The sequence below is a fragment of the Daphnia carinata genome, chromosome 1 (genome assembly GCF_022539665.2).
Source record: "Daphnia carinata strain CSIRO-1 chromosome 1, CSIRO_AGI_Dcar_HiC_V3, whole genome shotgun sequence".
Lineage (NCBI taxonomy): Eukaryota > Metazoa > Arthropoda > Branchiopoda > Diplostraca > Daphniidae > Daphnia > Daphnia carinata.
Window position 1 is genome coordinate 5580224 of NC_081331.1, and position 27521 is coordinate 5607744.

The following is a 27521-nucleotide window of genomic DNA, read 5'->3' on the forward strand; positions in this document are numbered from 1 at the left end:
AATAATTGGAAGCACGATTAAGATGCTAATGGAATTTGAAGTGTTTCCTGTTTCGAATTGGCATGTTGGTAGACCAACACAGTCTGCCCCGACCGAAAATATAAATCTCAATGTTAATACTAAATTTTTTTTACACTACAATTATTACTAAGCACGAAAAGAATAGTTTAAGACACGAAAGAGGAGAGGAATTGGTTTTAGGTCGGTGGGGATTTATTCACTTGTGACCGCCGTGCAATCCTTTGACACCGTGGACAAGATGCCGGGGTGCTCCAGCACGGTCGGTGAAAGCAGCTACCACACTGATTACAGCGAATCACAGTGTCCACTTGGAAAGGAAAGATCACTTCAGACGAATGACATTTTTCACAGAGAAATCCCCGGGCTTTGCATAACTAGAAAGCATATTGAAAAGATGAGACGATCACACTCTAGGCAGAAAATGTTATGATGATACCTCGCAGTGAATGATGTGCTTCATTCCATTTGAAACAATTTGGCGCAAAATCTGGAATAGTTCACCAGAATTTACCCTGGTTAGATCATACAATGAATATATTTCAGGGTCCTCGAGCCAATCCGCCGCTTGTTTTCGGAATTCTTCCCAGACACTAGAAACACAGATATTTAAAAATTATACAATGACATAAAAAAGATATAATTATGACATACTCGGAACCGAAACGGCAAATACGTAGGAATTCTGCAACATTTATTAGCTGTAAACGTAGCTCAAGGACTTTGTTTAGTTGTCGACACCGACGGTATAGCAACGGATTAATGTAACCCAGTCGAAAGAGGGGATCAAACCACATTCTTTCTAGCAGATCATATGAAAAGTTTGAAACAGGATACCTGCAAAGAAACAAAATGATATATATCAGGTTCAAAAAAAAAACAAAAAAACAATACACGAGCTTACTTTCTAAAATCCCATTTCTTGAAAATCCGACTAGGCACAACAAAGGTTTTGTTCGAATGGCAAGCTGTGCAGAAATAACGTCCCAAATAATGGCAATAACGGAAGTTATGACTGTGTTCGGGTTCAACTCTCATGCCACACCCCGCACAGCGATAATTTTGTTTCGCCATGACAACCTTGAGACTGTGAAACAACTACATGAATACCACACGAGCAATGAAAATAGTTTAGCATCTCACTTACTTCGGTGACGTATACACAGCAAAGACGATCTGAGGACGCGGCGGTGCCCATTCACTATTTCCTCGAAGGTTTGTCATCTGCCCCTCATCAATTTCGTTTTCTTTCAATTGCATGAATGGATCATCAGGATTGATGGGCCAACTTTGTGGCATTGGCAACAGCTAAATGGATTGTTATGATAAGCATTGAGCGAAAAATTGTACGAATGCGACTAGTCAATTATTACGTGTTGGGGTGCATCCTTCTCCGACACTAGCCATTCCATATCCGATTCGTTTGGTAGCCGAAGTTGACTGAAGTGGCCCAAAAGATTAAGTGCAACGTTTTCGGCAGAAACAGTTGATTCATTAAGAATTCCTAATGAAGGTGAGGGTGTAGAAGCAGAGACTGGTGATGGAGGTGACGGGGTAAACAGGGCTCGCCGGCTAGTAGAATCACCACTTATTCGATGTTGTTTGACGGCAATAGGAGCGCTCGGCATTACGGTGGTCGCATCGGATGGATTTTCGGATTGAAAACCCGAATTCATTCGAGATATCAAACGCGAATGAACGCGTCTCAAACGAGCCAATTTTCGCGATCTTCGTCTTTCTTTTTCAATTGCTGAGCAAAACGACGTGAATGATATACCTGTAGCAAACAAAACAAAAAATCATCTGAAGGTGTCAGTTACTAGCTTTTGATAAAAAGTACCGGAATCAATACGTTCCATAGCATCATTCTTTTTAAAATCTGCGAACAATATTGCTGATGCTAGGGAACTCGAAGGCGAGAATGGAGGGGTTGTCGCCGAAACACTTGATTCCGGTGACATGCTACAGTCTGTGGGTGCATTGGAAACTAAAGAAAAAAAAACAACATAAAATTGAGCATTAGGAGTGAAAGGACCAGCCAACTATTTGGCTGCCTAAACGCTACCAAAATGTTTATAACTAAATGCTGATTGCAATTCAAATTTCATTTGACGGATTTCCTCGTCACTCTCGTCGTTGAGATCGCTTTTGATTAACTGATCATCCTCTTCATCTTCTTTACTATCAGTCCATCTGTAGAATTTTGTCTAACAAAACAATAAACAAAAATGAGATAGTAACTTGTGTTATTATTATTGTTTATGTGTGTTACTTCTTCAATTGCAGCAATCATCGCTTCGGAAACACTAAAATGTGCATTTTCTCTATCAAGCTCAGGACCAATTTTTTTTGACTGATTTGACATCAAATAATCTACTAAGGATTGGCCTCTTTGCCTTCTACAAATGGTTAAAAAGACATACTGAATATTCGAACATATATTTATTTTGACTTACACTTACTTTGGATATTCATGACCTCCAGCAGCCACAACAATACTACTTCCACCGTCTTCCAAGAAGCGTGGTCTAGATAAGCTGCTTGAACCATCTTTTAAATGAAATTCATGTTTTTTATATGATGCTAAAATACATTCGTTAGACTTGTGATTACCTGTTGCCTTTTCACAGGTATTCCTAGCTTGTGTAAAAGATGGAACCTGCTGGTGCTCATAGGAAGTAGAACTCAGACCAGTGCAGTCAGAAAAAGATCTTACATGTTTTGACCGATGATGAGTTGCAGGTGCCTTTACTGATTCAGCAATAGCAAGGTTGGGATGGGGGTCATAAGAATTTTTTACAGCCATCTTAATCTCACTAAGAACTGAACCAGAAGATTCATCGGGACGAGATCCAATTGGTTCGTCTAGAAAAGAATTTGTTGCAGAGATTTCAGCTTTAACTGGAAGTAGGGCAACTTTTGGTATGCATCCGGTGTTCACTGCCGAGATGTTCTCGTTTTCTCTCTCGATCATAGTCATGTTGCTCAACTTCCGGAGATTCTTGAGTCCATCGTCTGTCAAACTAGCTAATCTAAGACTTTGGCTAATAAAAATAAAATGTATGCCTAGTTCCGAATTTTATTTATTTGCAGTGGCTCAAGTGAGAAGTGGGAGTATTCCTTTTTTTATTATGGCGTCTGCAAACGCAGTTGTTGTTTTCTAGAAACTAAGTTGTCAAGCGGAAGACCGCTAGGTGCCGTGTAGTAGAAAAAAAGAAAAACGAATAAAAAAATAAATAAACCATTGCCAAATTAAAAGCTTTATTTTTTTATCATGATAAAACACAAATTTTCACTAAAATCGATGGAAATAGTTTAAATGGTATGGCAGTCGGTTATCTTCTCTACTCTATAAAACAACAAGGAAAAATGGGGAGGAGTTTGCTTGTCTGTCACATTGTGCATTTGTTGTGCTTGGCCTGCAGGGGACTACCTGAAAAAGGGTTCACCGCGTCTGTAATCGGCGGGATGAGGCTTTTGGAAGAATAGAATGTGGATGGAAACGTGGATATATGCAGCTTTTCAGCCCGCGAGCATTGCTTATACCGGGAGGGCGACAGCACGTAAGCCGACGGGCAGGGATGGCGGGTGCTTTGCAAAATAATATTGATTAAATATCTTTTTTACAAAAAAAAAATTTAATAGCATAACAATAAAGATTCGAACCTGTAATATCAGCATGGCAGCCGAAAACTATGCCACAGCGCCATATTTCAATCACTAATTATATACATAAGCTACCTGTTTAACTAAAAGACAGCCAAAGCTAAATTTGGTTCGGATGTGCGGTCCTGGCACAATGGTTATCCTCGCTTTGTATTCTGAAGTCCCGGGTTCAAATCCCGCCACCATCAATTTCCAAGCCCTCCCTTCCCTCCCTGCTCTCCTCCCACCGCCCACCCACATCATCATTCACGATTCGCAAGATTCATCATCTCGTCGGATTATGCAACATTCAGCATCTTCATAACAACGGATTGAATCAAAAATTCTTCTTCTCATCAGATTACATCTTCATCGTTTCGGATATCTCTACACCAAATGACAACGCTGGATACCCCGTTCAAGAAAGAAGAAAAAGAAGAGCCATGCCTACTATAAAGGGGCTAAAAATGGCACAAAAAATCGATCTGTAGTAACGTTCACTACATAGAAGATCGGCCCACAAACTCAGGTAGAGAAGAGGTAATCGGAGCTTGTAGGTTGTTCGTAAGTCTCCCCATGGCCACTAGGTTCATGGATGCAGGCAGCTAATCATCGAGCAATGTGACCCTCTTCGATACCGCTTTTTGTTTTCCTGTGTCTAACCCCAACGACCAGTAGGGCGGCTACCAGGTATGCAGACTAGTAAATAATATAACACAAACAACCGTCACATAATAAAACCGGTTGCCATGTATAACACCTAGCGTTGATTAATTGAAAACAAAAAAAATAAATAAAATAAAAAGGTTAAAACACATCATCGGTCAGTAAAATCCCTGGACCTTCGTTAGAAAAAACTTGTCGGTGAGTTCATATCGAAACCATAAATCATATTAAATACGCCATCCATATTTTCTTGAACTTCCGACGCTGTTTCAGCTCTCATTTGCTTTCCACGGGTGGCAGGAAGACCCGTGAGCAGTGAGACAAATTTTTCTCTGAGATCTTTCTTCATGCACGCTTCAATTTTCCTTCCTCTGAAACACTTAAAGAAGGCGTATGGAGTGGCCACTTCTCTCAAAATTGGGACGTCCCGATATGTCTTTGTGGGAATACAGCTCTATTAATTAAAGGGCAGAGAATCAGTATACCACTGTGATCTGGCATGGAATTACTAATTCAATAAATTCACTAGAAAAAAAAAAATTTACACAAAAAACTCTTACTGTAAATTGTTGGCATGTTTCGATTCCGTCCATGAGATCAGCTTTAAGTTCAGCAGTGACGGGAAGGTCGTCTATACGCTTCCGGATGTTAGTATAATTCGGCTGCATGTCATCTCCGATCTATTTATCGTTCAATGGTAAAGAATGAGCAATCAAAGCAATCAGAAAAAAAAAAAAAAATCATCACTTACAAAGCCAATTTCTTTCATTACACAGGTTGCGTTTCCGAGAATTGCTTCATGTTTAGAAAAAATTTTATTGACAAAAGGAAACGCAAAAGGTCCTGTCGGTCGTGAGCCCTCTGCGACCGCGGGCAATTCTTCAACGATCGCCAGATTGTCCTCCGGCATTGTTCGGTGTTCTGCACGTTTCTGTAGAAAATGTAAAAAGAAAAAAAATTATTGGGTAAATAAGCAAAAGCAAAGTTTTTTTTCTAAATACCCAGCGATAGCCTCCTGGGTTAATGGGTTCGCCATAATAATAGCCAGCATCTCCATATGGAAATCTCTGTTGGAACTGGAGCCTTCGATTGGGCGGAAAATAACCAAGCCAGAAACGAGGATCATCATATCCAAATGGGGGATATTGATTGACGACTTCCTGAGGGATTTTCTAATATTGGATTGCAACTTTAAGCCAAAATGAATAAAGATTTTCTGGTAAATTACTTACGACTGCAGGAGGTCGATAGACGGTAAACGGAACTTGCTTAACCGAACTATCAAGAGTGGGAATAGTATCACTTGGGACGGAAGTTGTAGTGATAGTAGTAGAAGGATCTGTAGGAGGAGCTGTAGCAGGATCTGTCGGAGGAGCTGTCGGAGGAGCTGTCGGAGGAGCTGTAGGAGGATCCGTAACAGGCTCTGTGAGAGACTCTGTCTGCGTTACTTGAGGTTCTCCCGGTGCTTGTTCCAAATTAAAAGATCCCATTTGTTCCAAAATGGGAAGAAATGATGGTTTTCCACGGCAACGCGCATATGCTAATGCGACTTCGCTTAGCATATTGCTTACAGCTTCTTTACCATAACAATCTTCCATAATCTAAAAGACATTTGTGAAGATTATGAGATTATAACATTTCCAAGATAACATTTTTTTTGTATACTCTACCTTCATGGTTGCATATTTCTGGAAGATGACGTCAGATACCTCTTCGAAAATTGGCGTAACATCAGTCACGAATATGGCAAGGAGAAGAACAAATGCGGATTTCATCTGAATAAAAAATAAAAATTTAAGCAATTTCCTATTAGTACAAAATAATTATCCTCACCTTAGATGCGTGAAGATGGTCTGAACCACCGACTAGGGATTCAATACGAACGTCACTTGTATATATAGTGCTCTCCTGAAGTCGAGGGTAAACACATTGCCTACGGCATAAAAAAAGGTTTTGGAAAACGTGAATGCTGAATTGAAGAAGCCATTCCGGTTTTTTCTTAATCAACCACCATCATTTTACCCTCGAGCAAATTTTTCTTCTTTTTTGTACTTCACACATTCTTGACCGTTATCATATTTATCCACCTTCATTATGGAAGAGCTTACCTATGTTAGTTCGTTCGTTCAACTTCAGGGATGATTGAACTTCGTACCTGAAGGACACCCAGAGCAAATAAAAAAATATCAATCGTCACGCTCAGAACACGAAATTCCTGTTTTAGTTGAAGATGATTTGACGGTAAGGTGGGACGGCAAAAATGTTTTCGATGCTTATGTTGTTGGCAAATTTTTGATAACACGAATTAAAACAGTCACAGAGATTGAAAGTGTAAGCTAACATACAAGCAGCATTACTGCCAACGTCTGACAGCAACAGTAAATTACATTGACCTTCTCATCTAAAGAAGGTCATGACCATAAGAAATCTTTTAAGATACCAAGTGTGCGTGCGCACAGATACGAGACATATTGTTAGCTGGTTTCGTGTTCTTAAATGGCTCACAAGTGTGCCCGTGAATTTCAATTCAACTAGTCATCGTGGGATATTTTGCCATTTGAGTGTACGACCGCATGAAAATGAATTATCATATTTTCTAATCGCCAGTTGCTTATAACTTTTCCTTTTTTAAATGTGTGCCTTTAATGTGCTGAAAATATAGATGATACAACAAAGTTGTTTATACATTCACCTAAGTGGTTTTTAGTATTACCAGACCACGTTCGACGTTGTTGACGTTCCATCCCTGCATCGGACTCGGTTCACTTTGGAACTTCAACACGTGTTTGCAACGAAGAGCCTTCAGCCATTTTTTTCCGATTGTTTCGTCAGCTTTCTGAACGAGAACGCCACATCAGATTTTTTTTTAATGGTAAGAAGTTCTATTTAAATACCCAGAAATGTTATAGATATATTACCTGAAAAGATATTTAATTTTGGAATAAACGTCTCGTTTTGTTTAATACGGAATGGATCGGATCAGGAAAAATGGCGATAAAAGTGCACATGAGCTTACGACCCATAGTCCAAAACTGTATGGGTTGCTGTAACGTAACGACACGAGACGACCGAAAGAAAAAACGGTTGCTAACGTAACGAATCTATCGCCATGAGAAACACAGGTGCCTTCTAAATATTAAATTAACGACAGTAAAGTGAAGAAATAGCGTAACCAAAGTCTAATTACATAATCGTCACGTGAAACAAAAGTTCTTTGGAAAAACCCACTTCCAGCCTTCCACACCGTGTGGTTGAACTTGGAGAATAGTAACGCCATCTCTGAGATAAACGTACTACACATATCAACGTACTAGCAGACGATTTTCTACAATTTGTAGTTCAAGCGAACGACGGCGCCTTCTGACTTGCTTCTAAAAGACGCGAAGTTGTTTGTTTTTCTTTTCCAACATGGGACGGAATAGAAGAAGGTTTCAACTGATTTTTCTTTTGTATAATCATGTGTCAAAAACTTTAAACCTTTATTAAATATTAGTAGTAGGTCACGTTCGAGAGAAAAGGAATCTTCGAGAAGTAGATACCGAGAGTCTGCTAAACCGTCATCGTCAAGTCTAAGAGAGAAAGATTACGAAGATCGGAATCAAATTAAAGACCATTATAAGCCACGGGAAAGCCGTAGAACTTCAAGGTAACAATATATAAACATTTCGAAACAGGAATGAATACTAAAAAACATGTGCAAAGCTAGGTCTCCTAAGAGCATCAAAGGCAAAACTGGAGATAGAAAACATTCCTCTAGCTCATCAAGTTCAAATGACAGTGACAATAAGTTGGTTATGAATAAGGATCTTTTGGAAAAACTTGAAAAAGAACGCCAAAGAGTCTTGGCAGAAAAAAAGAAATGGAAAGAACAGGTAACATAAGTTAAAATGATCTGTGTTTCGAAATCGGTCTAAATAATAAAGATAATACCTTGTTTTAATTGCAAGATGAAAGCTCTTGAAACTCCAGAAGAGAAACGAAAAAGAAGATTACTTAAAAAGCAAAGTAAAGAGATGAAACGGAAGGAGCAAATGGGATGGGACAGTGAACTTCTTCACTACACTAATGCTGATAATCCATTTGGAGATTCCAACCTGCTTGAGAAGTTTGTATGGAAAAAAAAGTTCGAGAAAGAAGGTACATACACATGTTTTTATTCCGTGCTTCCGTATATAACACGTCAATTTGCAGGGAGAGGAGACATGAGTCAAGAAGAAATTGAGCGCGAATTAAGAATGAAGCAGCTGGCGAACCGAGATGAACTTGAAAAGGTAAAAGCAAGAAGACTGGAAAGGGAAAAAGAAAAAGAAGCCAGAGAAGATGAAACAGCTGATCTACAACGGACCAAAGAAGCTGAACAATTTAGAGAATGGCAAAAGAGCGAAGATCAGTTTCATTTAGAACAAGCCAAACTGCGTTCAGCTATTCGTATTCAAGTAAGTTTTGGCTACTGATGATGCGTATTGTCAATATAATCTTGATGACTCATTTATTTCTGTTTAAAGGATGGCAGAGCAAAACCCGTTGATGTCCTTGCAAAATATATCAATTCTGAAAATGATCCAGAAGCTGTGGAGATGAATGAGCCTTATTTTTATCTTATGGGACTGACCTTAACAGATTTGGAAGATTTAGTAGCTGACATTAAGGTACGTAAATGTGTTTCCCCATATTTCAAATCACATTTTTTAAAATTTGGTCTACTTATTAGGTTTACATGGAACTTGAGAAAGAGTCTAGCAACTTAGATTATTGGAATGATCTAATGGTGATAGTCGAGGACGAAGTTCGCGCCATGAGAAAAATCGAACGATCAAAGAGGAGTGAGTACGAAGCAGCAATGGGCCGACAAGAGGGCATTCATACAGCCGTCGCCCAAGACGTGGCAACCATTTTTAAAAACAAGACGGCTCCAGCACTGCTAGCTCTGAAAAGTAACATTGAGAAGAAAATTGCTGCTCGTCAAGAAGGTGTCGACATTTCCTATTGGGAAAGTCTTCTAAGCCAGCTGAAAGCCCACATTGCTCGCGCAAGGCTGCGAGATCGTCATGGGGCTAACTTGAAGAGAAAATTGGAATTGCTCAAAGCCCAACAAGGTCTAATAGACACTGCTGCTGCCGAGGCAACGCGCTTAGGAATCAAAATGGAGCCAACTGACGAAGATGTCGAAGGAGTTCCAGAGCAACCCAACATAGATAAAGAAGATGAAAATCAAGAGGAAGAAGAGGACGAACCGGGTGCAGATGGTGGGGAAAGTACTCGCGGTCAAGCTGAAAGGGATCTTCTTGAACCTTGTTTAGTTGCTTATGATTCTGGCCGGTACAGTCCAGTATACTTGGAGCCCAGCCAAATCGACCCAACACAGCTCGTCTATACTGAAGACGATGATATGGAACGACTGGAGTTTGCACGAGCTCGTGTTCAGGGTCGTGGAGTGGCAGTTGGGGCGGCTGATTCAGAAGTCTCCCTGGAGGAACGGGCAATGCGAGGTGAAGCGCAAAAAGGCATGTCAGCAGACGAAGCAATCTTTTCAGTCGAATCTGCTATCGACAAACCTGTTTATCTCTGGTCTGACAAGTATCGGCCGCGTAAACCCCGTTATTTCAACCGCGTCCACACGGGATTCGAGTGGAATAAATATAACCAGACACATTATGACATGGACAATCCGCCTCCTAAGATCGTGCAGGGCTACAAGTTCAACATCTTCTATCCTGATTTAATCAACAAAAATTCTACACCTCAGTACACTATAACGCCTTGCGCCGACAACAAAGACTTTGGCATTCTACGGTTCCGTGCAGGCCCTCCATATGAAGATATTGCCTTTAAAATTGTCAACCGTGAATGGGAGTATTCATACAAAAAAGGATTCCGTTGCCAATTTCATAACAATATCATGCAGTTGTGGTTTCACTTCAAGCGTTATCGATACCGCCGCTAGGCAATTACGATTTATTTTATTTTACAATGTTTCTTGAACATGAATAATAAAAACATGATTTACTTTTCAGTTTTTCTCTGTATTTTCATTGTACGAGACAACTGAACGAGGGATGTAATGTAATGAAAAATGTTCTCTTCCATTTGGATATTCTGGTCTTATATAGCTGTTGGCAAATAGTTGTTGGCAATCATAGGTAATTAATTCGCTAAATTCATACAGATTTAACTGAGACGGGCATCACGCGAAAAACGCGTTGTAAAGTGTTTTGAACGGTGGTCCATACGAAGCAGTCATGTCGACTAGCTTTTACTAATAATTATTTTTTTTTTAGAGACCGTTAACCCCCTCCGTGATTTGCGAGATACCATTTATGTAAGGCTTGGTTTTGGTTGGGCTGTCGAGCTTGGTTTCGCCTTTGGCAGCCGCCGTTGGGCTTGAAACGTGAAGAGGCTTGGCGAAACGATGCTCCAGCATCATATGATTAACTGGAGGCAAAGCAAGGCAAGCGCGAAAAATATTCTCGATGCTAGATCGCTGACGGTTGAGCGAGTTAATAACGGGTGCGCCTTCGGGAACTAGAGGGGCCTGTAAAAGAAATTTTGGATTTGTTCTGCTAGGATTGTTTAAAAAAAAATACCTTGCACAAGTAACTGAGGATAGATAGGACTGAGTGGAACGGTTGGTAATTCGTTTGATTTGGTCCGCGGAAAGTAATCCGTTGGCATATTTCGGTTAAAATTACTAAATCAAGGATAATGGGGCTAGCCAAAAGCGAGTCTTCACACGTATTGTGGATAACCAGAGTGTTGTGGCCACCCATCATGATCTCCGAGGTATATTCATCCATGGCACGCTTACTGTCACCTAATTGCACAAAGGAAAATTCGTGCGTTAACTTGGGAACACTACATGTAGGTATCGCGTGAAAGCACTTACCGACATAAGGTACGTATTTGATCACAACAGTGTGATCAGGTTTCTCTCCCGGTTTGTAGAGAACAGGATTAGACTCCACCATATCGTCCACGACATTACTCTTGGAAATCTATGACATGCGGATTTGAAGATTAATTATGAGAAAATAAAAAATTGCAAGACAAAGTGGATGTAAACTAACCTCTTTGGAGCGGAATTGCTGTGGGGCAGAAAGATTTTTGCCGTCATTGTTTCCCAAGTGATTGTAACTGACAATCGAAACAGGCTTGAGGCCGGCGCTGACCAAGAAATCAACTAGCACAGACTTGAGCTTCGTTTGGCCCGATTTGAAATCATCGCCACCGATGAAGACGTTAGCCTTCTCTGCCATTTCAATACAACCGGGAACAAACGTGTTTTGGGGCGATCCATTGATAAATGCGCACTGAAATATTATAGGGAAACGCATATATTGAGCAAGAGATGTATAGCGAAATATTCTTCAACCGTTTCCAACATACCCCTTCTAAGATGCTAGCCACAGCAAACAACGTCGACGGCGAGATTTCGCTGGCATCGTTTTTGATGGAACGCATTAAATTTTCGGCCGTGTCGTTTAGTCCTGGAACGATATCAGCGAAGCGCTCCGTGTTGGCCGTCCAAAGCAAAATGACTTTGTCCAAAGCGTGCTCGCTAAAGAAAAAAAAAATTGAATTGACGATCAGTGAAACTAGGACGATAGTGCGAGTTATATTACGCGCGGAAATCGCGAATATCTTTGCGGATTTGATCGATTTGTTCTCGCTTTGTTCCAACGATGAGATTATCGGCTCTCTCCAATTGATTGGCTGCGATAAAGTCTGGTGAGTAAATTGATGGCCTTGGTTTCATCTTTTCCATATAAGGGCGGAGTTGTTCCTGGAATAAATCAATTACGTCGATCAATATACTAGTACAATGGCACTTGTCATTTTTAGTGAAGCAAATCAAACATTTCTAACCTGTAGTGATGGTTCAAGAACACGGGCCCGTTCCATGGCGGATGCAAGATCTAAAGATGAAATATCCCAGCCATCAAGCACGATGTCGTCTGGGTGCACCATGGGCAACAGGTCATGGAAAGGGATGTAAACATCCCGGCCGTCAGCGCCCATCCCTAGCGAGACGGTAGATGACATCATAAGGGACCCATAGTAGTTAGCCTCCTGGTGCCCGTTGCGGGTAGGCCAAGACAACGCTAGCTTGTTGGCAAGGACGGCAGCGGTGACGGTCGTTCCATTATTGCCACCCCAGCCAACCAACATAACACCGAGTTTAGGGACTTGACGTTCCGTCCGGATACGCAATCGGGTGGTGTTTGGAGTGACCTGTAAATAAAAGAACGTACACGCATGCTCAGTCGTCTTTGCCGGGTGAAAATGGCGATCAAGTTCAAGTTACCTTGTACCCCCCGTCGGAGGCCGGCTCCACGCGTGACGTGCAGTATTCATAATCCGCTTCGATGTAACGATCGCCGTACGTAACGTTGGGGCTGTCAACTTGGAATTTCGTCATTTTTTTGTGTGTCTTATTTACCCTGTAATGTTCACGGCAAGGAAAGAAGCGAACATGAGTTTAGTCAAGAATGAAGGCAACAGTAGACTAAAATAAGACGACTAGCAGGAAGGGGAGAATCGAACGATCTACTGGATTCTGCGCGTGAAAACCAAGGCCGTGGCCTGACGGCCACGAGTGCCCCTAGCATTCGGCCCGTTGCAATGAACTCACGATCCAGAAATCGCACCATCCTTACGTGACATGCAAGAGAATACAGTCTACCATATGTGCTCACTAACGTTCGGGTTCAACGCGCTCCACAATAACGTTGTAATAGGTAGCCAGCAGCTAGTGACCACGTAGCCTATCGTGTAACTTTGCACTGGTCAGGGCTTTGCAATCAATCGGGATAACACAACACAAATTTCACGTCTGTCTTCATACAAAAATCAAGCAGCCATGTGAAAGAATGAGTAAGCTCAACTGCTCTGGTGAATGCCTAGCTTTGGCAGTCGACCAGATGGCGATATTCTGGGATTCCGAACTTGTAATCAGGCGCATGCGTTCGATGATTTTTCTGTCGTAATAGTTCCGATAAAGTTTCACGATAAAAATGTCCGTGAGCTTTGTATAGTTGCTTAACGAGGACTAAATTACGATTGGGCAACGAGAAATACTGCATTAATTGTCGGTTAGTCACCATCCCACCATACGGTTTTCGAGATGATACACCAAGAACGGAAGTTACGTCAAACATGACGTCAGTCGCTAGCTACCTCGAGATCGATCAAGAAACCTTTTAACTACAGTTGCAGGTTACCTATTACATGGAGCAAAGTTCTGGAAGTACTTTTGAAGTGAACTCTTTTGCTTGCAAGTAACTGGTTAGAAAGAAAGACTGTTTGATTCTAAACAATGTTTCAATAAGATTGTAGAAACTGGCTTACCTCTGACTTCTGAACAAGGAATGGGCAGCTTGAAGTTGCAACCTACACCAGCTCTACAGTTGTCAGCAGAATGAAGAGAAGAGATTGTGGGTTCAAGGTTAAATATGGCCAGCTATTCCTCCTGGCCAGCACATGTGTTTAAAGACATGTTAGCTTTGGCCTTCCTGGTGCTGCAGGGATAAGACTGTTTTGACAACACAAGCTGTGAAGGTCAAGGTTGGAGTGGTATTACTTTCACCCACTTTGTATGACCAGCATCTAGTGAAGGGGTATCAACGAAATCCGGTTCACGACAGATACACACAAACAAAAATAATTGCCTTCCAAAAACAGCAACTGAAAACTAGGTATAAAACGACCAGAACCAAAGATCACACAAGGGACAGAAAGGTCATTAGCCCTAACGGTGCATTCGGAATTTTGTAATTATCGTGGGCTGCTCAACTTTCAGACGCCCTTCCATATATGTCACGGAATAATAGACAGGGATATTCTTTTGGTAATTACCCAACTTTCGAGGCTTAACCTTTGTCCAACAATGACTGCAATTTATAATTCTAAAAATAAAGCAGAAAAGCTTACCTACATAGGTCTGTTGATGGATAAACGGGAATGGGGAAAACGTCTGCAAAGAATCGCCAGTCTGTTTCAGACGAAACGAATGTCGTTTTTTTTCCATGGAAATTAGCAAACGTTGCCTTTTTCGCTAATTAGACCTCACACTTTTATTGGCGTAAAAGGAACAAACTGTTTTAACTAACCAGGAAATGTGACCTAAACTAGATTCGATTAGTATTCTAATACGACATATGTAGAAGCTCATTCTGAGTTTTAGTAATTTAATTTACCATCTCTCAGTATTTGTGTAAATTAATTACCCTGTTTTCAAGAAATTATCAGACCAAAAGGAATGGAACCAAAATAATACTAGTAAAACTTTTAAAAATCTAATTGTGTTAATTTTGCAACTGACTGGCTTTTGGGACGACAGTTTTGGGACGACTAGCTTCGCTTAGCTCCGTAAAATTCAATATAGGTTTTACAGTTGTCACGCCTCTACCCCATTCACGTTATTATATAATTGATGGAACACTAACAAGCCAGTAGTATCAAGAAATATACACTATTACAAGGGCCCGTGTGTTATCGAAAATAATGTGATCTGAGAAGCAGTTCTCCTTTCTAATGTGTGATCCCTTCGCACGTAATATAACAACAAACATTCGTATTCGTTCTCTAATTGGTATTTTCAATTATGCAACCTATCCAATGCATGACGTTTTGTTAACATTACAAAAATTTTCATGTTTATACCAAGTTCTAAAGCTGAATTCTACAAATATACCATGTCTGTTTCACGAACACAAATATTACAAGCTAAGAGGAAATTTCCAGTTATTTCTATTTCACTTACAAACAACCGTCAGCATACTGATAACAATTGTTCGTCATGTATGAATATTTCCATTCACGTACAATTCCGAGATCAAAGACTTGAAATGAAACACTGCAGGTAGATAACGCACTGAAGCATGCTTTATTCCGACATTCCTTTACCGTAAGTCATCTTGTACGAATTCTCTTCGTATCCCCTATGACTTTAGGTTTGTTACTGTCACCATGACGATGAACCTTTCCAGCTAATTGCATGACGCCATTGCATTATTGGTTTCGGCTTAAGATTATTAGGGGCAAAGGTTCCTTTAATTGCGACGGAATCCAGCACAGCAGACGTGCAGGTTCTGAAAATGTGTAGGGTATGTCATTAATTGCGTGACCGGTTTTCTCTGTTGGACGTTGCCTACAACCAGGTTCACCATCATTTATAGCACAGTGAACATTTGCTGATGACAGTGTAAGAGAAATGCGTTAAACGATATTCCGAGGAGAACGACATCGATGTAATACAGTAATCTGTCTGTCTATACCACGTCGTTGGTAGCGTTCTAAACCCACAAACAGGAGTCAATCAGGCAAACTGATTTATCTCCGGACCAGACAAAAACAAAAAACCTCGTGAGAAGAATCCAAATGGAAAGCAAGACGCATTCTAGTAACTACAACAGCTGAAGGCCAGTGGGTGTGGTAAAACCGAAACTATTTTCATCTAATGTTAGACCCTTCTATAATTGGGTGCAGCACGTACTTTTAGGTAGGCAATTGAGCCAGCTGGTATTTATGCGGCCCTAATCGTATGATGTCTAGCTTGACTTCTTTTCGGCCCAAGTAATTGCTCAAAGAGAATGGAGTCTTCGATAAAGTCACAGATTTTATTCTACTGCCAGACTTTGTGATTTGTCGGAGTAATAACGAGCAGCTGCTTTGTCCCGATACACAATAACAAGACGATCACGTCTCTGGTTTACTCGACGCCTTCGTTTTTAAAGAAACATGGATGAATAGCATTAGATGAGGTACAAAAAGACACAGGAACAAGGATCCTCCAGTGCCATATACACATAAACTATTTCTAGTAAAGTAAGTACATCCATCACACCACCCAGTGGGTTCGACGTACCATACTGCTCGTGTTCACCATTACGCGAAAAACGGAACCTTTTAATAAGTCAATGGCCAATTTGCAAACGGAAGAAATGATCCATTTCGGGGACCGTTTTTTTTTGTTTTGTTCGTGCAATTCGTCATGGAGATGGTAATTGAAGACAAGTGGATCCGAAAACATTTGAGCAGATAAACGCACAATTAAAATTTAATGACAGTTCATCTACCAAATGGCTGTAAGAGAACCCAATGCTGTTTAACTGCAACGCGTAAAAAAAGGGGAGAACCATCATTACGACGTTGGCTTACAAGTTCTCTCGTGACTGTGTAAATCAGTTTTTTTTTGTCCGTCGGTCAAGTAATTGGCTGTTAAAATCCTGTATATTTCTAATACTACTTCGTAATTAGGTTATGGTTTCGGCGATGGTTTGGTGGATTTTACTCGCATCGGCGCACACGTCAGTGGAGGGATTCCGTCTAATGTGCATCCGAGCATTGATGAGGTTCATCGAATGTTGGTTGCCATCGTCTCGAGCTGCGGTCGATAACGGTGTCGCTGATGAAGAAGTCCATACGGTTACAAGATGTCCTTGACTTGAGATCCACGCCGCTGTGCCGTTGCTTATTGATGTGTCACTAGAAACCAAAATACGTTGCTGCTGAGGCGAATCGAGCAGCAAACTTGATTTCTCGAGAGTCCCACAAGAGTTGAGACGCTCGCCTTCCGAGTTATCCTGCCGCTGAATCAAGTGCGTGTTTTCTGCCGCCGTGTACGAGACTTCCGATAAAGGAATCACGTCCCTTCCATTGTGCCGAATGACGGCCGAAGTGATGAACTGTCGTTGATTGAGGACTTGTCGCGGCTGTCGCGGACCTACTGGCCAAAAATTAAGATATAACATCCTTATAGAAGCCATTGAGAACTACCCAGATGTTTCAGCTATTTGATGATTTCTTTTATGTTTATCAGAAAATGAAAGAAATATGGAATCAAAATTTATTTGGGGAAGCTACACTCAACGGTCAAACATAATTGAATTGAGCTCCGTAAAATACTGTATATGTCAGACGACCTATGTGTACAGAAAGCCAGGCTATTCGTCGGAACACGTACCGTATAAAAGCTCAGCGTGCGTGCAGACTAGTAAATAAATTGCGTTCAGGGGAAAATCCGAAAGGGACCATTGAATACGAGCTGGGAGTCATCACTATCAGCAAAAAAGGAGGAAGCGTGAGACGCCGCCAGCCATGAGACAAGATTATTTCCCGCGGCTAAACTTTGCCTCATCGGCAGCAGTTGCTAAAAAGGTTTTTAGCCTATCTAGCGATTTCATCGTCACGACCTGCTGTGCATAGTTTCCATCATAAATACCTACGAAATCGTACCGTCTACGAAATATGGCAATACACAATCATCCGTTTGTAGCTTGATGGTATTAAATTCAAATCTGAATAAATTTTCGTAATATTACGTATGCCATTCTTGCTTTAAGTTCGTAAAAGGCCAACAACGTACAAAAAGGACAGTAAGAAATAAAGCCACGTATTATGCCCGGGAATATCTGATACTACAGAACCAGGGACATGAAAGAAGCGCAATTTTTTTTTATTAGCTTGCCAAATTAAAAAAATTCTAATCATAACCGTTGTTGTTATAAAAAAAAAATAACGTTACGGGAAAACGGGTACACAACAGATGAATCTGAATGCGAGCCGAATTGCAATGCTTTCATTGTATAGTCCATATTGCCAATCGGATTAGGTAATCTAGCTTTAGGCGTATCGGTTCGTATTTGGAAAAACGTGATATCATTTTCCTGTTCACGATGTACACTGATACATTCTGTTCAATGATGCGATACAATCAGCAACTGAAGAACATCTACTCTCTTCTTACTATAGACTACGCAATTCAAACTTGCTTTGAAATGGAAAAATAATGTGAAATATCATCTACAGTGATTCAATTAGCTGGGAAAATCGTTCCCTAGTAATTGGAATATATTGCAGTGGCACGCATGAGTCGATCTAACACTTCTTAATACACAAAAGACGAAAGTCATCATCCGAACAGTTTCATTGAAGATCACAGGTTCCAGGAAAAACAAATTAAAACCTATGTATGAGCAAGTGAGGCTTTGTTTGGCTTGAAATGTATACACGCAGTAATAATACGCGTAGAAGTAAAAAAAAAAATCATCAGCCTTTGTTGTGTCACATATTGCTTTTATGTTATGCACACACAAGTAGGTCGATCTACGTGCATAAAAACAAAAGTAGAGCCTATGGTTTATTATGTACACAATGACGTTTGTTATATGCGTATATATAGTTCTTTTGTGTTTTCTCTAGACTCTTTTCATGTCCACGTCTGTTATAGGCAAACTTATTCGGCCGGGCTCCGACTAACGAACAAACTGCTGAATAACAAGACAGTATGTCGGTCCGTGCTCAAGAGAGAGGAAAAAGATTTGAAAAAAGAAAATGTCGGCAAGCTTATTGACGTTTGGTTGAGAGCTTGTCAAAGCTATGACGAATAGGAAAAAAAATAACTAGCCATCAAGAGCAGCAGTTGTCATTACGCTGAAGGGTTTTTTGAACAAGTTGACAACACAAAAGGCACAAAAGTTTTCTTGATTTATCGTAATACGGAAAAGATCAACTGCATGTCATGGGCTTTCCGTAATATCTTGAAAAGTTTGGGGTGATTGATTTTTTCTGGCTCTCCTCGCTTAGTTTTTGTAGCCCCCTTATTTTCCCGAAGCTGTTTGAATGATTGACTTACCTGTCACAAAGTCGGCCCGGTCGTTGCGCAAAATTGGAGTTGATCTCTGGCCGGCTCTTGTAATGATGATGGCTGATCCGGCCGTAGACGCCGTAGAATTGAGCGCTGAAGGGCGTGCCCGGCAGCACAAAGCCGATCTAAAGTGTTCACGAAATCTGGCGAAAATACAAACACACCCACGCACGGCAGACACACACGAGATTACAGTTAATGCCAAGCGTAATTGGAAAGTGTATACAGAACGTCTCATGTACCAGCTTAAAGAACATAAAACTAAAATCTACAGTCACCTGGTGTTCATGTAGTAATAGACGAGAGGATTGATCATGGTGTTACTCATCGCCAGCCAGTAGAATGAAAGAAAGATGTGTTGGACGTGCTTGTAGGAAATGACTTGGTCGTCGATGAATTGGTATACGAAGTAGCCATGATAAGGTAACCAGCAGACGACGAATAGCGTTACCACGACCATGAACATTCGCACAACCTTTTCGTACGTTCATTTCATAAAGAATATCGTGATTAATTGACGACGCCACGGTAGATAGACTATGTATGTACCTTGTGTTTCGATTGGATAGACTCTGCTTGACGTTGATTCTGTTCGCCAATGCTTTTACCCCGCCATAAGACGTAGCCCATGCGTGAATAACAGGCACCCATTACAATCACTGGTATGAGGTAAGTGGACACCGTGAAAACGATATTGTATCTGCAAAGCCATTATTAATACCGTATAAGAATTTATGCCACGACACACTTTGAATTGTTACGAAACCAAGATAACGATCATCATAATAAATGAGCTGTTACATGAAATCTTGTTGGGAAACCGAGGGAACACCGTCAGGCCAAACGATGATGCAAACGATTCGAATTTCACCACCTCGATAACTAAAAACGTAAATAAAACGAGCGGTGTAAATATTTAAAATATTTAAGTCTTTAATTTTTCCAGTACATCTAACAGACGTGCCCTAAATTTTATCAAGCAATTATTTTATCACACCTGTGAGAAATTGTCTGAGAGTAGAGAAGGCAAGGGATGGCCAGGACGCAACTGGCGCACCAAATGAGGCTGATGGCGATGCGAGCAGTGCTCTTGCTCATCCTCGGTCGTAGTGGGTAGACGATTGCAATGTAGCTGTAAAAGAAACATTAAAAAAAATAAAGAATTGATTCTCTGTGAGTCTAAACACATTTTTATGTGTATAATGCTGCAGTAGAAAGTGCTGCAGACTGAAGGAGAAAAGTTATTGAACGAAAACAAAAACGCATCGTACCAAACTAAGCCCTTTTATCTACAGCCCAGCCGTCATACGGTGGAAAATAAGAAGCTTTATATATAAAACAACAGAGTTCATATGAGTATACTGTTGCAACTCTATGAAAAAAGAAAAAGCAAAGAAATCCCCGAATACGTAAATGGCGGATGCACCTCCTTTGTGATTGTCACCGGATGGAAGACCAAAGCCATCCAATCAGGCATTCTCTCAACTTGTTCTTGCGTGAACAATATATCGCACGCGCGACACGCATTTGGCCTGTTCTATATACGCACTCGGAACAGACAGGATTAAAAGACACAATATTCCATCTGACGTATATGATATTGACCCAGTGTCATTAGCAAAATGAATTTAGAAGGCTTTGTGCTCGCAAAACAGGGCCTGTCATAATATCTCGTTGGAGATTGGAAAACTCTATTTCTCTCTTTCAATGTCTATATGGAGGAACTGCTATCGGCTTTTCCATAGTGCGAGTCTTCTTCACGTGCACAATCGATTTATTTCTAGGCTGAAAGATGTCTATATTGAAGCCAGCTTTTCAGCACAAGTATTAGCTTTTCGCCCTATTTTGCGACACATCATTTTATACTGCCTTCAGGGATGCTCAGCTGCTTCTCGCATCGTGTGGGTGATGAAATAAAAAGAAATAATAATAAATAAACCTTTTTTACTTGCAACACACCCCCACAAAGCAATTGCATTTTAACATGGCGATGCGCACGCGGGAGCATTGAGTTTAGTTCCTCTCATCTAGACTATACCGATTGATATGCATCACGCATGTTAGTGGCAAGAAAAGAATAACGTCGACTTGTTTGTGCTATATAGTGTGATTTGAATATTTCATCAGTGATTCCTCAATGGAATATTATTGACAAGGATTTATGTATACTGAAAAGAAAGTATGACGGATAAAAATTCTTCAAAGGTTTTTCTGCTGATATTGTTTAGGCATCGGCTATCATGCGTTTTCCCAATAATGGCGGACTTACAGCCCACCGGTTCGAGATGGAAAGAAAAACAAAAATTTTTTTCGCTGAATCGATTAAGAACCATTTTTATATTCTTCCTAATATTTCGTTGTTAACGTAAAATTTCACCTAGACATCCTTTTCAATCTAAAAATTCAACAGTAGACTTTATTAGACGGCATTGTATTTATTGCTTGGGTTGCCTCGTTTCCACTCACGCAACATTCCGATGCGCTATTGATTTTTCACCTGTTGTGATTCACATTGTGTTGTCGTATCAGTGATTCTTTATAACCAGGTCAATATTGTATTACAACCTTATTATTTTACCCATTTACACTTTTTATACTCATTAACATTCCCACCATGAATCTCTAAGTAACGAACCACGGTCATCATAACGAAAAATAGCTCAAGGACAAAACTAAGATTCCTGCATAACCATTCAAACAAAAGATGTACAGCATTCAAAAACATCAGTCATTGCACTATACAAAAGAATTGCAATCCACGATTTCTTTATCTATAGAGGCTTCCTCCGCTATCTTTAGACTAGCTAAAGAAAACAAACGGGAAGTTCCGATTTTTATCCTCTTGTTTTGTGTGTGCTCGTTTTTGTTTCGCGTATTTATCAAAAGCATAGAGATTTTCAGGAAATTGAGCTCACGACAACGGAAGCTGTCAGATGCTGTTGTTATTACTGTTTGATAGAGAACTCTAATGGAGTATTGTAGGGCTATGTAACATAAAACCTACACGAAGGGCATAAGTTAGTTGAGCGATTTCCAGCGAGAGGGAAAGAAAAGAATAAAATATAGACATTACTTTACGTTGTGTGCGCCAGAAATAGGATAGTTGGTTTAAATCAATAATTTGATAAATGCTGTAGTTTATGTCTATTTTTGCTAGTGGACGAAAGTTCAATAAAACGAAGTGCTTTTACGTGGTCAAGGAACTGTGTGATAATTTTATTATGTTGCAAATTTAATCATGCAATCCGATCCATGTTTTAACCACTCTGAGCTATTATAGATGGTCTTCCTTACCGGTCAAATGAGATAGCCACCAAAGTGAAAACACTAGCCGCCACGGTGACATTGGCGACGAAGTTGTTGACGGTGCAATAGAATCCGCCAAAAGGCCAGTGACTGTAAGTAACAAATCCGGAATAAATATACATACGCAAGTTTTTACATTTTGGGGTAATGTTATTAAAAAATTAGTACAATTAGATTGGCAATTTTTACACGTGGCATAGCCTCACGAAAAAGGTTGTGGCAATTTCGTTGCATTGGCAGACGGTATTTTATTTGTGAAACTTTAAAAGGTGTTTTACTTATTTAACATGAAGGTAAAGTTGAAGATGCAATTGAAGAGCGTCATTGTTAAATCGGCCAGGCTGAGATTTACCTGTTGACAAGAGATTCAGAGTAAAAGTGTTAAAGGTCCTCGTGCAATCACATTTTTTATGTGTACCAGAAAGTAGTTTGTTACAGTTTTCATCCTTTTATGGGCTGCATGTTGGCGATAACGAAATGAAAATAGAAGTATAATGTTTGATTTATGCTTGAAATTGCCTCTACCTTAAAACAGTAAACATGAAACATTGTGGTCACTTTCTATTTGATATAAGTCTATCCACATATCAGACGTAGGCTGATCTTCATTTCATTAATGTCCCTTGCCCTTATCTGACCTCAACGGTGAGTCCTTGTAAACCTTACGGATCTAAACGCTCTCCTAATTAAACCCCCTATAAATTCCAATTAGTTGGCCGCAAGACAAAATGAAAGCCAAAAATCCAATATGGATGCATCCATCCAATACTTGCAGTCCACGTCGACATTAAAGAAGCACATTTTTTATGAACTACTTGCGCTTAAAAAAAAAAAAACATTGCGTAGTACAAACGTCTACTGACCTAAAACAATCCAGACGACGAGTGAATTGCCCACGGCAGCCACAACTACTAACAACGTAAAGACGGCGATCCAGGATGTCCTCTGTGGCCAGGGCATCATATAAGGCGATGAAAAATTGCCTTCGCGATGTAACGTCATGTTTCCGGGATAACTGAAGTTTGTATTGCTAAAGCTTCCGTTGAATCCGGCTACATCTGCCATAAAGAAATCTTCTTCCGCATCCCTGGGCCATTCGACTTCGGGCGGAATGCTGACAGATTTCGAAGAAGGGTAACCCCCATCGGCGTACTCTTCAGGGCCGATAACATCAAGTTGCTGATTCTCCGCAATATTAGTATAATACTTGTTGGCCACGTAACTGGTTGTGTTTCGAACGTAAAAAGAGAATAATCGACCCACTGGAATGTCCGTCGTTCGCCAACCTTCGTTCGAATCGAACACGTCTTCAAGCGGAGCATCTTCGTCATCGTCGTTAATCATTTTCGTTTATTCCCCTGAAAAATATTGCAATCAAACAAAATGAGACATTAGTCACACGATGCACGTTTAACAGCGGATAAACAAAAGGAAAAAGTGAATCGAATAAAACGTTTCCTTGAATCAATCACGAGATGCTTTTCGGTCAAGTTAGTCTTGGCAAACTTTTGCCAACAAAAAAAAAATATATTTACGTAGACATATAGCATCCAATGTCTAGTATTGCGTTCGAAATGTGATGGATCGACAACAGTTATTAATGCAAGCATTCAGAGGAAAGTACATAGTAGTGCAATATAGATCACTCTTACGGCTCACGAATCGTCAAAGTGCCAAAACGTGGGCTTTCATATCCAACGTCCTCTAGGAAAGTTAAGTTTTATGCCAAAAATAAGTTTTCACCCTAGGTTCGATCAAAACAAACAAGGAAAAGGTTTAGTGCTAATGCCGGTGTCTGCTACTTTAGAAAAGTTGTTCAACACAGTTCGATGTGAAAACGATCAAAGACTTGGTTAAATCCGTTTAGCTTTTATACGTAGGCAGCTCAAGTAGTTGGAGGAGACTCACGAACGAACCAATAAAGGACCTCACAGTTATTCCTTAGCAACCGATTGCCGAACGCAGTGAGGGTCCTTTTTTGCAGTTGTGACAACAATGCCGTTTGATTTCAAGTCAACAAGAAAAGACTTTACACAAGAAAAACGACAGCTATTTCTTGACTCGTCTTTTCATTTATGAGCGTATGTGCTTATTTACAATTTCACGTACGATGGGGATAAAGTATAGATTTCTTCTACCAGTGCCAAATCGGACAAGATTACGTCAGAGTACAGACGCTGCTGCAAATGAAGGATGTGATGCTATTGTATGGATCTCTATAGAATAGCTGACAATTATCGCCGGTGGTTCTTTTGTGGACGAACGCGATAAAACTGTCTATGAGATCTACTCGTATTGAGCTGTAGGCCGTGCGGAGGCATTGCTAGGGAAGAAGAAAGTCATAATAAATTGAAGCTGAATATAATGACAAATGCTGATAAAGGGGTAAAGTCCGCCCCAGTCGACTGGTTCGCATTAGCGTCAAACGGCTCCAAAGACTTTCATTGTCAGCCAAAATACAACTTGATGGCATGGGATAAAAGAAAATCAGCAATCTTTCGTTATTCCATCTAACTCACTCAGACGGTAATTTTCCTTTTTACCCTTCATGCAACGACGTAGGACTTTACAAACTTCGCTTTTCTCTTGAAAAGTCATTCGGAGTAAATAGTTTGACGGTGCAATCGAAAACTTCAGGCAGAAGCATACAGCCTAAAATAACGTTTCGAGTGTTTCGACCTAACGATCGTCTACTGAATTTTCTTAACTTAATCATATAAGCGTAACTTTACAGTGAAATTTGTGTTATATGCTTTGAGTTTTTTAAGTTTTAGAAGTTAAATCTCCACAACAACAATACCGAGAAGAGATAGCCCATCTAGGCTAGAAGGTTGTAAGAAGTAAATGCATGTAGCCCCCAGAGGAACCATCAAACTCAGCCAAACATGCACTAAGAAAGCCTTCAGCATTGTTTGTTGCGGCGAACAGTACAAACGAATCATCAGTTCGTACGGTACTTTAACGATCCATTGACACGGTCCGGTCTTTCTTCGCAATAATCGATCGTCAGTTACAATTATTTTGTTTGTTTTTTCCTCGGACTTTTCGACGTTGTTGTATCCACAGACTGCTAACCGATTATGTCTGCGACTGCTTTTGCTTTTCTACTGTTGGCAGCAACGGTTCTGACAGACACATCGCTGCTAGGAAACTGTATAATGACGTGACCGTTATTGCCTTTGTCTTCAAAGAATATAAGCGCAGTGCATATGCAATATGTGTCCAGTCGTGACGTAACGTGTGTCACTATTATTCAGATCCTAACTGAGCTTCGTGATTCAATTCAATTTTGATCGGCAAGTTTAAATCTAAAATTGCCATATGTGCATTCAGTAGCCATTATGACTTTGAAATGCAGCTACAAGTGTAATACGTACAGGCTAATCATTCCATATTTATGTGCAACACTTAACGCATTGTCGCGCTCCCGTTATGTGTGGGATTCTATGCACATGCACGTTGGATACCATGTGTCCTTTACCCAAAATTGCCTGCCTCTGAATAATATGTTAGAGCCCACTTTTACGCTTTACTTATAGTTTAATTCTTCATTTTCGCTGAAATTGGGGGCGTTTCTACATGAACGCGTACATTTTCCTTGTTATTTAAAGACTCGATATACTCCCACCGCCGATGGCATCCGCCTTAACTGACGTGACAAGGACCAAACGGGCAGAGCCTATTTCAATATTGTAGGCAATGTCAGTGGCAGATACCGTGAGCTGTTTACCCATATAGAAAACGTAAAGATGCGAATACATTTACGCAAACCAATTTCCTTATTTTTTATTTCCTCGTACCGAAACTTCTTTTGCCAGTGACTTTTGTGCTGTCCTTATCAGTTAGCACCTCCTCACGAACGTGTCTTCCATCCAATGCCCTCCCTCTGTTTCTCGTTTATTTTGTTTTTTTTTCATGTCATTTATAGTTTGTCAGCTTTCACAGCAAGATAATCGAATCTACATCAAAGGCGAAAAATACATTTAATATGCACAGAGGATAGCTGCGTACATTATGTATTCAGCTCAACTTGAAAATCGTTTATTAAAGTTTAAATGGCTTCATGTAAGAAAAAAAAACAAGTTTAGCTTGCGTTACTTTCCGCAGTACACATCTTTTTTTCTCAAGAGGTGGGGAGAGAGAAAAGCCATTTGGCACCAAACTCTGCAACCTCTCGATAATATTATTCTGGAAGACTGTTCTCCCTGTGACTACATGTAATTTCCAAGAACTTTTGACACGCAGAATCAATGAGGCTAGCTGTAATTTATTCTTTTCACGGTTTACTACACTTCACCTTTAATGCTACTGAAAGCTCCCCCCGTTTGTTCTATTCACCTGAAAAGCAAACGATTTGCCGAACAATCCATCCTAAATAGATTAGCAACGTCGTTGGGGAACATACGCTGTAGGATTTAATGCTCTTTGCAACAGTTATTCAAATATGGTCCAGCTGTATTCCACGAAAACCCTGAGACTCTTTGTCACCCTCGATAAATTTTTTATTGGAATACCGTGCAAATTATGAAACTACTTCCGACAAAACTTTTACAAAGTACAGACGGATTCCATATCCTCCATCTACGTGCTGTCTATCATAATCATCCGTTGAAAGTGTTGGAATAATATATTTCTTCACTTTTTATTGCTCAATAAAATTGTAGACTGACCTTTTCGTTTCCTCCAGTCGAAGAGGATTTCAGCACGTCTCCCACTATCACGAAGCACCGAGCCCAAAACAAAATTCGATTTATATGCGTGAAGCCCTTGTGCTGTGAGAGAGCCACAAAAGTTTCGGACATCAAGTTCAATCACTGTGAAGCGCACGAGATCAAAAATACCCACACCACTAAAAGCTTGGGAGGCTCACGAAAACGATGACGACAAGTCAGTGTCACTAAAAGCTTAGTGCAATATCATGGAATTCCAAAAGAAAAAGAAAGAAAACACTATGTTTATTGAAAAACAAAAACTAGGGAGATAAGACAGTCGTTGATGTACACGGTATGGATGTTGAATACAGATGCGCTGGACCACAGAAGTGATTGAGAGCTTTGATCAGCTCTGCGGAATCACAAACGCGGGATTGAACGAAACAACGATGCGTGTCCCGCAGAGCTTCTGAAAGTAGTCGCATCGCTACAGTACCACTAGGCTAGCTGAAAGGGGGGGCTAGCAAAATGTACGAGAATCAGGAGCAGGCGCCGTGGATGCCTATTCAAGAAATCACGATATCCGGTTT

At 40.4% G+C, this 27521-nt stretch overlaps 5 protein-coding genes across 8 annotated transcripts; 1 reads left to right on the forward strand and 4 right to left on the reverse strand.

Annotated features, from left to right (window-relative positions):
- Nucleotides 1–29: 29 nt before the first annotated feature.
- On the reverse strand, nucleotides 30–3169 carry LOC130691444 (run domain Beclin-1-interacting and cysteine-rich domain-containing protein-like). The gene is made up of 11 exons (XM_057514388.2): nucleotides 2632–3169; nucleotides 2481–2568; nucleotides 2291–2417; nucleotides 2084–2225; nucleotides 1859–2005; nucleotides 1392–1795; nucleotides 1166–1326; nucleotides 923–1105; nucleotides 673–855; nucleotides 458–611; nucleotides 30–395 (listed from the first exon to the last, which is right to left on the reverse strand). Exons 1-11 carry the CDS (start codon nucleotides 2996–2998, stop codon nucleotides 198–200), a joined length of 2154 nt encoding a protein of 717 aa, XP_057370371.1. The 5' UTR covers nucleotides 2999–3169; the 3' UTR covers nucleotides 30–197.
- Nucleotides 3170–4393: 1224 nt separating this feature from the next.
- Nucleotides 4394–6104, reverse strand: LOC130691459 (uncharacterized). The gene is made up of 6 exons (XM_057514411.1): nucleotides 6000–6104; nucleotides 5562–5930; nucleotides 5331–5501; nucleotides 5081–5260; nucleotides 4890–5009; nucleotides 4394–4783 (listed from the first exon to the last, which is right to left on the reverse strand). Exons 1-6 carry the CDS (start codon nucleotides 6102–6104, stop codon nucleotides 4511–4513), a joined length of 1218 nt encoding a protein of 405 aa, XP_057370394.1. The 3' UTR covers nucleotides 4394–4510.
- Nucleotides 6105–7647: 1543 nt separating this feature from the next.
- Nucleotides 7648–10342, forward strand: LOC130691445 (splicing factor Cactin-like). Of its 2 annotated transcripts, none has more exons than XM_057514389.2 (7): nucleotides 7648–7757; nucleotides 7823–7975; nucleotides 8036–8201; nucleotides 8277–8466; nucleotides 8521–8765; nucleotides 8835–8978; nucleotides 9041–10342. In XM_057514389.2, the coding sequence occupies exons 1-7, from the start codon at nucleotides 7738–7740 to the stop codon at nucleotides 10271–10273; spliced, it is 2151 nt and encodes a 716-aa protein (XP_057370372.1). In that variant the 5' UTR covers nucleotides 7648–7737; the 3' UTR covers nucleotides 10274–10342. The 2 variants fall into 2 exon arrangements, with proteins under 2 accessions (XP_057370372.1, XP_057370373.1); XM_057514390.2 differs by having other exon boundaries at nucleotides 7652–7757; nucleotides 7826–7975.
- On the reverse strand, nucleotides 10332–14322 carry LOC130691476 (inositol-3-phosphate synthase 1-A-like). Of its 3 annotated transcripts, none has more exons than XM_059495380.1 (10): nucleotides 14261–14322; nucleotides 13675–13932; nucleotides 12632–12767; nucleotides 12193–12558; nucleotides 11949–12109; nucleotides 11713–11884; nucleotides 11394–11636; nucleotides 11213–11321; nucleotides 10914–11140; nucleotides 10332–10861 (listed from the first exon to the last, which is right to left on the reverse strand). In XM_059495380.1, the coding sequence occupies exons 3-10, from the start codon at nucleotides 12743–12745 to the stop codon at nucleotides 10604–10606; spliced, it is 1650 nt and encodes a 549-aa protein (XP_059351363.1). In that variant the 5' UTR covers nucleotides 12746–12767; nucleotides 13675–13932; nucleotides 14261–14322; the 3' UTR covers nucleotides 10332–10603. The 3 variants fall into 3 exon arrangements, with proteins under 3 accessions (XP_059351363.1, XP_059351360.1, XP_059351365.1); XM_059495377.1 differs by having other exon boundaries at nucleotides 12632–12757; nucleotides 13667–13932; XM_059495382.1 differs by having other exon boundaries at nucleotides 14257–14321.
- Nucleotides 14323–15792: 1470 nt separating this feature from the next.
- LOC130691449 (tachykinin-like peptides receptor 86C) lies at nucleotides 15793–27379 on the reverse strand. The gene is made up of 11 exons (XM_057514399.1): nucleotides 26950–27379; nucleotides 23143–23637; nucleotides 22698–22735; nucleotides 22558–22631; nucleotides 22268–22369; nucleotides 19971–20105; nucleotides 19775–19855; nucleotides 19523–19673; nucleotides 19252–19448; nucleotides 18962–19116; nucleotides 15793–17050 (listed from the first exon to the last, which is right to left on the reverse strand). The coding sequence occupies exons 2-11, from the start codon at nucleotides 23621–23623 to the stop codon at nucleotides 16581–16583; spliced, it is 1884 nt and encodes a 627-aa protein (XP_057370382.1). The 5' UTR covers nucleotides 23624–23637; nucleotides 26950–27379; the 3' UTR covers nucleotides 15793–16580.
- Between the last annotated feature and the right edge of the window lie 142 nt (nucleotides 27380–27521).

Excerpts from the sequence above, each read along its gene's own strand:
- LOC130691444 (XM_057514388.2), bottom strand. The coding sequence starts at position 2,998 with ATGACTATGATCGAGAGAGAAAACGAGAACATCTCGGCAGTGAACACC. Across the intron at positions 2,006-2,083 it reads ATTTAGTTATAAACATTTTG|TTTCCAATGCACCCACAGAC; the intron begins GTAGCGTTTAGG and ends TTTTTTCTTTAG. Across the intron at positions 1,106-1,165 it reads GCTGTGTATACGTCACCGAA|TCTCAAGGTTGTCATGGCGA; the intron begins GTAAGTGAGATG and ends GTTGTTTCACAG.
- LOC130691459 (XM_057514411.1), bottom strand. The coding sequence starts at position 6,104 with ATGAAATCCGCATTTGTTCTTCTCCTTGCCATATTCGTGACTGATGTT. Across the intron at positions 5,261-5,330 it reads ACCCAGGAGGCTATCGCTGG|AAACGTGCAGAACACCGAAC; the intron begins GTATTTAGAAAA and ends CATTTTCTACAG. Across the intron at positions 4,784-4,889 it reads AAACATGCCAACAATTTACA|AGCTGTATTCCCACAAAGAC; the intron begins GTAAGAGTTTTT and ends TTTAATTAATAG.
- LOC130691445 (XM_057514389.2), top strand. The coding sequence starts at position 7,738 with ATGGGACGGAATAGAAGAAG. Across the intron at positions 7,976-8,035 it reads GAAAGCCGTAGAACTTCAAG|GTCTCCTAAGAGCATCAAAG; the intron begins GTAACAATATAT and ends GTGCAAAGCTAG. Across the intron at positions 8,202-8,276 it reads AAAAGAAATGGAAAGAACAG|ATGAAAGCTCTTGAAACTCC; the intron begins GTAACATAAGTT and ends TTTAATTGCAAG.
- LOC130691476 (XM_059495380.1), bottom strand. The coding sequence starts at position 12,745 with ATGACGAAATTCCAAGTTGACAGCCCCAACGTTACGTACGGCGATCGT. Across the intron at positions 12,110-12,192 it reads TTCTTGAACCATCACTACAG|GAACAACTCCGCCCTTATAT; the intron begins GTTAGAAATGTT and ends GATTTATTCCAG. Across the intron at positions 11,322-11,393 it reads AGCAATTCCGCTCCAAAGAG|ATTTCCAAGAGTAATGTCGT; the intron begins GTTAGTTTACAT and ends CGCATGTCATAG.
- LOC130691449 (XM_057514399.1), bottom strand. The coding sequence starts at position 23,623 with ATGATTAACGACGATGACGAAGATGCTCCGCTTGAAGACGTGTTCGAT. Across the intron at positions 19,117-19,251 it reads TATTACTACATGAACACCAG|ATTTCGTGAACACTTTAGAT; the intron begins GTGACTGTAGAT and ends TATTTTCGCCAG. Across the intron at positions 17,051-18,961 it reads CCGGGCCGACTTTGTGACAG|GTCCGCGACAGCCGCGACAA; the intron begins GTAAGTCAATCA and ends TTTGGCCAGTAG.